Here is an 8,550-nt window from a genome sequence, read left to right as displayed (position 1 = left end):
AAATGATAATCCCTCACCTCGTGCTATCATCTCTTCTGAACTCCCCGTCTCTCCCTTCACTTTCCTTTGATGTTTGCACTAGACCCCCCCAACGTCCTGGACGGGCCGACAGATATCCTTTGAGTGACATAAAGCTTGACACATATCAAAATAATTAATCTGTGCAGCCATAACTGGATTTTATATCCATTCAAGATAAAAACAAACAAACAGATAAAGCAAGGGTTTGTGGGTCATCTGTCAGTCAGCTCAGTGAACTGTGGATGTGATGATGTGTGAGTGATGCTCCTGTATCCTTGCACATGCACGAACAACAGTAGGTCTATGTACCTCATCCTCCAATTTCACACGTCATGCAATTATCCAGGGTTTAAAGTAGGTATCTGCTATGTTGTGTCCAACATGACCTAGCCTTTGGAATTGTCCCTTCACCCATTTGAAGCAGGTGTGCCAAGTCGCCATTCTAGACATACTTTCCACACAGCCAGTGTTTCCGTGGACTCGCACTCCTTCGCCCAGGGTGTTTGCCGGTGCTGGAAAGCCGATTAGGCTGACTCATTCTCACTATGGAGTTTAATTCAGGGTGCATAGAGAACAGCTGCTGGCTAACACCTTGCAATACTTCCTGCTTAGTTTTTCATGTTTGAAGTTTACAATCTGAGCCCTAATGCAGATCAGTCACCGATGTCGCCGATGAATGGCAACCAGGCCAAAGACCTCCACTAAACGGCTTAAAAATGAACAGTGTAGCTATGATGACGCATGCAACGCAAGGTCTTTGTCTTTATGCCGTCTCAATGGAATAATCCTGAAAGCCTGTTCCCCTTGCAGAAACTTTCCTGTAGATGGATTTTGTCTAAATGATGGTGATTACATCACCAGGTCCAAATCTTTTTCCTACTAATAACATTGAAACTCTTTGTAACTGCATAGAAACTCACATGTCAGTGTGCAGTGATGTTACATCTGATCCTTAGTGCTACTAGCATCATCTCAGAACCAAATGTTTTTTATTTAGGTTGCTTTTTCAACCACAGTTGTGTCAAATGTCACTCACACAAGACTTTAGATCATGTCCATTAACCTCAAACAACATCAAAATATCACATTTCTCAGCCAAGCCCAGAAAGTGGTTTTGTCTTTCTCTTCATTTTGGTGTAGCTTCAGATTTTATCTCACTGCAGAGCAAAACGGTTGTTGATCAAATCTCACCTAAAAGCAAGCAGACAAATGTTTTTCCTCTCCGTTCTGCATATAGTGAGCCAGATGAGCATAACAATAATCTGATGTGAAGATGGTTCCGTTCACCTGGACATGAGTTGTTCACGCTACTATAGTACACTAAAAAAAACGTATTTAGCAGAGAACTTGGTTAGAAATCAGATGCTTGGACCGCTGTTTCTATTGGTCTGGGTGAGGATTTCATACGAGATACAAGTTAAAGTCTCCATAGACTTTCTTGTTAGAGATGCACTAGAATATGTTTTCACCTCCCAAGGGCACCCCATTAAATATAAACATTGAACATGTGCATTAATGGCTGAATAGGTTCTACATTCCTTTGTGTTGAGGGAGATGCATCGCTTTGGTTTGCAATCTAAAGTGTTCTTTGTAGTTGTACTGTGTGAGGTAAAGGATGATAATGTCATGGTAAAATGTCAATATTTTCTATACAGTATTCAACACAAAGGATGACAGATGTTTTCCACAGCTTGTGTTAGCACCCTGCTCGCATTTATTTTTCCTTTCCCCACTTCTTGTGAATGCATATTATTCACAAACACTACATAGGGTAAATGAACACAATAGACACAGTAGTTTTTACCACAAATGAATGCCTTTATTTTTTCAAGACACTGTTAACACACAGGTATACAAGAGACACATCGGCTCTTGCAATAACAAAATAAATCAAAGTTGGTATCAGAACAGAGAGTGGTAAAATGGAATGTAGCTGTTTCCATTTTTTTTAAACAATCAAATAAATAGTCTCTATATAGTCTTTGTAGCTAGTGTTTTTAAATCAATAAATTCTCTTTGTTTAGTCAAAGTATCAGGAATGAAGAGGAGAAAATCAGACGAAAACAAAAAGACAGTGACAAAACAAGGATATTACCCTTTTCAAAAAGTCTTTCAGTACAGACAAAAATAAAATAAAAAAGTACAGGGGAAAGCAACTTTTGAAAAAAAGACAAATCCCTTCTTCTAGACCTAAATAATGTTGTTCTTCCACCAAAAAGTGTAAATCCGAGTGGCCGGTAGACACACAAACCATGTTTGTTGTGGAAGTCTTTAGAGAACACCAATATAAACACATAATGTCCTTCTCAGAAGCTTAAGTTGTCAATTGCTACGCGGATGCTGACCTAGCCAGCCAAGGTCAGCTTGTACAGTCAACTTCCCCACTAATATTGTGCTGTGCTGTGGGGGACCTGCAGTCCAAACTTCTTATAAAAATGTATCACAGGTAAAGCACCATGTCAGGTTCCTAGAACTACACTTAAGCTTCAATTATCTCTGCCTCTCTCTCTCTCTCTCTCTCTCTCTCAGAGAGAACTTAACAATGAAGAAACTCGTCTGTACCAGAGGAGGAGAGGGGGGAGGGAGGGTCCTAGGATGCTACAGGAGTCCCTGTGTTAGTTAAGAGACCGCCGTCTCACACAACAGTTCTCCTACCATGTACAACAAAGAAAAGGAGCAGTCCCAGAAAGAGAAAAGTGCAAGTAAGGGCACAGGCAGCCCTGTCCTCTGGCAGGTGAGGGAGAGCGCAGGAACGACCACACAGACTCTACCCTGACCCCGAGGTGTCTGAGGTTCCCTCCAAGCAGAGGAGGGTCAGACCCCCATGTAGGCGTAAGGGCGATGCACCTTGGAGTAGCAGGGTTTCAGCTAAATGAGCTCTTCCCTAGCTTGAAATGTAGACCATGTTGGCATGAGTCCAGCCTCAATCAGTACTGTGATCCTCCAGTTGAGAGATAATGGTGATCAGGTTCTGGAGGCCGAAAATGAAACCACTGTCCTGGCCTTCATGCACCACACTGTCTTCCCCGTAGTGCCGACAGGTGGTGTGAGCAAAGTCAATCATGCGCACGTCCACTGCGGGGCTGCTGGCCTCTCCTGTGCTGTGGGAAGAGCGACTGCTGCCACTGTTGCTGCTCCCTCCAGCCACACTAGCACTGCCACCTGCTGAGGAGGAACGAGGGAAACCAAAGGCCCCTTCCTCTTCCTCCTCTTCGTCATCAGATGGCTCATCCTCATCACCTTCTTCCCCACCACGGTGTCTAGGTCTAGCAGGAGTCCTGAGAGGGTCTCCGTCATAGATGATGAGCAGGGAGCTGGAGTAGAAGCGGTAGGACTCGCAGGCCTCCAGGGCAGCTTGCATTTCCCGAAGTCTGCGCAGCACTGGGGACAGCAGCTCTCGCCGTAGGCGACGCCCATTGTGAAAGAACTGGTAGAGCGCCTCCTTGAAGCCTGCAAGGGTCAGTTTACGGCCGTGGTACTTATTCATGAACATCAGCTGGCCTGAGTCGGACTGGTACACCTGCAAGGTGATACAGAAACATGAGCACAACAGCTCCACATGTAACCGATACAAAGAAAATGTCAGTGTGTGCACGTGTTGCATCTCTACCGTACCTGCATGCCACAAAGTCGCACTCCAATAGAGGCAGATGTGCTCTGTTGACACTTGCGAATCTGATTTGCTTTCTTCTCCTCTGATGCATCATCCCCATGTTGGCGAGTTCCCATCTTCAAGTCTAAGACACATGGTACTGTGTAGCGCCACGTCAGGTTCTCCAAAAGAATAAATTCTGTGAAAGGGGGTCAAGGAACAGATAACAACAAAAAGGCCCATAAACTAAGTGTATATTATACAAACATCTAAGACCAATCGGTCTACTTTACTGCACACTGAGACAAACAGGAACAGCTGTTCTTTAGTGAAAGGATACTGTATTGGTTACGGTGTTTTGCATTCTCCTTCATCCTTTGCAAGTGCTGCTGGTGACATTTGAGACTCCAGGGGTTGTGTTTGATCTGTGGCACAACGTTGCCTTTTTCCAGGCTGAAATAGAGAACCTCTGCCTGCTGCTGCTGCTGCTGCTGCTGCTGCTGCATCTCATCACGGTTATAACTGCAAAAAGGACAACACAGGAAAAATGTCAGCTTTGGTTTTACAGATGTTGTCCATGCAGAGTCTTGTTGTTTTTATGAAAACATTAAAGGTGCTATGGCAAGCATCCTCACCTCATGATCTTGTCTTCCTTACGGCTGTGTCGAGCTCTGTCTTTGCTGTAGTTGTCATTCTCCAGAATCAACGAAGACTTCTTCTTGTTGCTCAACTTCAACATCTTGCTCTTGGGCTCACAGTCTGCTGAGGGATCTTTGTTTTCCAGGTCCCCTGATTCACTGTGGAGGGGGTAGGCGATGAGGCACAGGTTCCCTTCCTCATCCTCTTCAAAACTGACTGAAACTACACCTGAGAGAGGGAGCACCGGAGAGTGGTTACTACTGGTACTGAACTGAAAGTCAATTCTAGTATGGTAATCATTTATAATAATGGGTATTATATCGGGTAACGATTTATCCAATTACCTGCCATACCAAAAAATTTTATCCACATTTAAAAACTAATTTCCACAAAGATTGACACACTCATACAATCATTTGCACATCCCCACATACACAAACACACCATGTTATATGGAAGTTGAGACCATAGATGTGACAGAAAGATGGAAGTGAAAGCAGGACAGAGCATTTGTATATGAAGAGCAACATGTCAGATCATAAACCGTGATTATAGGACTCATGATTCAGGAAACAAGAGACAAAATACCACATGAGGCTGAAATGTGTGAAACTGAGCAGGACATTTATTAAGCACTTACTAAACATCCTCATGAAACACACAGAATAACTCATAATACAGAGTTTCAAGCAGTCGGCAGTGACACATACATGAACATACATCAAACAACAGCTTTACAGATAATCAGAACTATACCATGATTCATTCAGTCTGTGTATACAGTTCATAATAAAGGCTTTAAATAAAACACAAACATTTCACAATGTTTTTTCAAGTTTGTTTAGAGGTGACTATCAACCACAGTTTTACAAACTCAGAAACAAAACATAGAGGAGTGTTAGGGCTAACATTTGTTTCTCGTAATAATAAAAGAGACACAGTGTACCTTAATGACAATGCTAATTTATAACATGAAGCCAAAAAGCAGGCACCCCCGCCCCTAGTAAAAGTCCCTAAAAGGGTCTGCGTTTCGCACGTTCCTGTGCGGGGTGGGGGATGTGTCACTGAGAATAAACAGCACAGCTGCAGCGGCTGGTACAGATAAACCTCAGACAGGAAGGATGTGACCGAAACTGGTCGATAGAGAAAGTAGCAGAGATATGGACGCATAATAGAACACACGTTGTAGTGATAGTCACATTACAAAACAGCCAGAGTAAATAAATAGCCACTTACTCCGATAACAACCTGACCAAACAGATCCAATGTTTAAAAAAAGGCATCGGAGTTTTTGTGCATGTTTACATCGGCGGGCTTGAGGACCCAGCATCTACGTTTCTTCCGCAGCCAGAGGCCTGGCTGGTGTCATGCGCACTGACTAAAATCACCATCATGCAGGAGGCCTTGCCTCGGGCCTGTCCACTTACAGCTGCACTGTAAATCACATCACCTCAGTGAGTGTGGGAATTTATGAGTCATTTTGACTTAATTCACAAGAAGGGCTCATAAATTAGTTAAATATGTGCATCCATTACATGTCTGATAGCATACATTGACCATAATATAACAGCAGGGGTTGATAGAGTAGCTAATCATTATTAATGACTTGTTTTATTAGGTTCAAAAGTTCTAGTAGTCTACTCTGGCATTTATGTCTTTATTTTACGATTACAATTCTCTACACACTCTCAATGCGTTACAGTAGATGTAGACAACGTTGCAATATTTTTACTGAGGTCTCAATTAAAGCTATAAACTTTTATGATTTCTTCTTTATTCTAATTACAGGCCACTGCAAGGTGTCCCTGTCACCAGAAAGTATTGTTCTTTAAAAAGCCAGGCAACAACTCTTCCTCACATTATTGTATGAAATGTAAGAGACAGAAGTGTGTCACATAAGTCCTCTACTATCTACGCTACAAAACTCCACTCCTCATCCTTCCTGGGTCATTTTTTATGAGTCCCACGCAGAATCAGGTACCAGTGTGTGTGCCCTAAATCGGTCATATGGGTGCCTTATCTGGATCAGTATGTACTAGTGATACAGGTGTCAATGTCTGTTGGTGAAGCTATGACACTGTGGACTTGGACGCATCGTGTGTATTTGTGTCCTTGTTTCTGTGACGGACGTGGAAATCTACTCAAGTGACTTTTGAAATCACTCCACTGGGGATATGTCCTAATTTATTTTTGATCCCTGTGGAAATAACTTTATCTCATCTTGAAACCGAAGCCGTCTTATAAGCCAGGCGCAACACTTGAAGGAGCTCTAGTTGCTAGTCAGGCCTTCAGCCTGGATGCTGCTTGAACACCCCCCCCCCCCCTTCCAGTTGAACATGAGAGCCATATCCAGAAAACATGCTCCAACATGAGACTATACACAAGACATATTGTGTGGCCACTAAAAACAGGAATGCAATGTAATAATCTATCTATAAATATAAAAACACACATTTCTGTTGTTGTGTACGCCATGTTCTTTGAGCCCTTGCAGTAGTCCATTACAACCACACTTTACCCTCTGCAAAATAATATCCTTCCGACCTGAACAGATGCATGTTTGCAATATAATCATTGGAATTAAATGCAGCAAAGACTACATTATATATTGTACACAGTTAGCACAAAGATAAGAACATATAAAGAAATGGTTGCAGCTAGGTATCAATACAACATCACACAGCATGACACTTCCTGCATATTTGGGATGAGGGGGTCTTACCTTTATACTGAGGGGTGAATTTCCTCATCTCTGGAGGGAGGCTCTTGTAGAACTGGTGCTCCCGGGGGATGAGGGGCTTGCATATTGTTTGCTCCCCAAATCGTAGCACACAGGAATGGCCTCCCACCTGGTGCACGAAAGGTTCAAGCATTACCCCTTTTCCGGGATAAGGAGTCCCGTCTGCCTGCATGAGGGCTTCCAGAGCGGGACTCATTCTCACTCCGCATCGGACAAGTGAGCTGTGGGGACCCACGTTGCTCGGGTGGCAGGAGGCTCGGCCGCTCGTTTGGCTCCCTATCCTCGAGCTCTTTTCTGTTGGCTCGCGCGGGGGCGCTACTGGTCGCCTGCTAGAACACAGCAGTGAAAAACAAAGGGTTGAACAGGAAGGACGGAGGCAACGACAGGATTCCTTATTCCCTTTCTCTTCCTTTACAAAGGACCAATAATAAAACTCCTCCGCTGGGTTGGTATTTTCCGTGTTTGTATGTTTAATAAAGCGTTACTTATGCAGCTTTAACGCTGCTTAAAACGTTTTCTAAGCGATGTGCGTTTCCGTCGTCTGGTTGTTACCGAAACTGACGACAGAGCTGATGCTCGCGCTAGAAAAACAGCAAAATCCGCCCGCAAGTCCCGCCCCTCCTCACAGCCAGCCAATCACAGAGCCGCAGCTGTCGCTGGGAGGAGACAAGGCACCTAGGAGAGGATCAAGCAGATCGAGCAAACAAAGAGGAAGGAGAGAAAATAGGGGGAGGGGAAAACGGGAAAAACACCAGGCACCAAAAAATACAACACTGAGGGCATTTATGTACTTATGTATGTATTACATCGTTCTCGTTACTTATGAGGCAGGTTGCATTTTTAAGTGTCATCTTATTCTTGCAAAATAAAATATCAGCGAAAGAAAACTGCAGCAGGGAATTTAAAATGGCAAAAAGGAAATCGAAACTGCAGACAAGCCATTTCTTTTTCATTATACAATTTCGTCACAGGCAAAAATGTGTTTGGTTGGTTTATGTACTTGTTTTTAAGTAAGTAAGTATTTTTTGTGATGGTGATATAAGATAAGTGATAAATAAATATCTTGTATGATTATGACATCATTGAGAGGATTATTTTGAAAATGGCTTTTGTTTCACACCAGTGGCACAAAAAGTCAGGAACTAACTCAGACTAATGCCATGTTCACATTATATGGGATGGGAAGGTTTCCATGTCTTCGACTTGGAAGTGTACATGTAATACAATTCAGGCGGACATGGTCAAGTGAGGGTTGAAACCAAAACAATACATTATTATTATTATTATTATTATTATTATTATTATTAGTAGTAGTAGTAGTAGTAGTAGTAGTAGTAGTAGTAGTATATGTTATTATTATCCATTACATTTATTTGTTTTATTACTTTGACTTGGATAATAATTTTGCGTGTTCAGACCAATAGGGCTGCATTAAAAAAGCACAAGGGGGTTGCATTAGTGTAACCATGTTGCTACAGGTACTGGTGAGAAAATGGCATCTGGTGTAGGAAGTCCAGTTGGAATAATACATCTATGAGTTTCAATTATTCATGTACAA

At 42.8% G+C, this 8,550-nt stretch overlaps 1 protein-coding gene across 1 annotated transcript; it reads right to left on the bottom strand.

Annotated features, from left to right (window-relative positions):
- Positions 1-1,815: 1,815 nt before the first annotated feature.
- ip6k2b (inositol hexakisphosphate kinase 2b) lies at positions 1,816-7,574 on the bottom strand. Its single transcript, XM_029431849.1, has 5 exons — positions 6,975-7,574; positions 4,249-4,480; positions 3,954-4,135; positions 3,637-3,812; positions 1,816-3,541 (listed from the first exon to the last, which is right to left on the bottom strand). The coding sequence occupies exons 1-5, from the start codon at positions 7,186-7,188 to the stop codon at positions 2,945-2,947; spliced, it is 1,401 nt and encodes a 466-aa protein (XP_029287709.1). The 5' UTR covers positions 7,189-7,574; the 3' UTR covers positions 1,816-2,944.
- Between the last annotated feature and the right edge of the window lie 976 nt (positions 7,575-8,550).

This window comes from Cottoperca gobio, chromosome 5 (genome assembly GCF_900634415.1).
Source record: "Cottoperca gobio chromosome 5, fCotGob3.1, whole genome shotgun sequence".
Classification (NCBI taxonomy): Eukaryota; Metazoa; Chordata; class Actinopteri; order Perciformes; family Bovichtidae; genus Cottoperca; species Cottoperca gobio.
The sequence above is the reverse complement of the archived record's forward strand: the minus strand, read 5'-3'. Positions and strand labels throughout refer to the sequence as shown.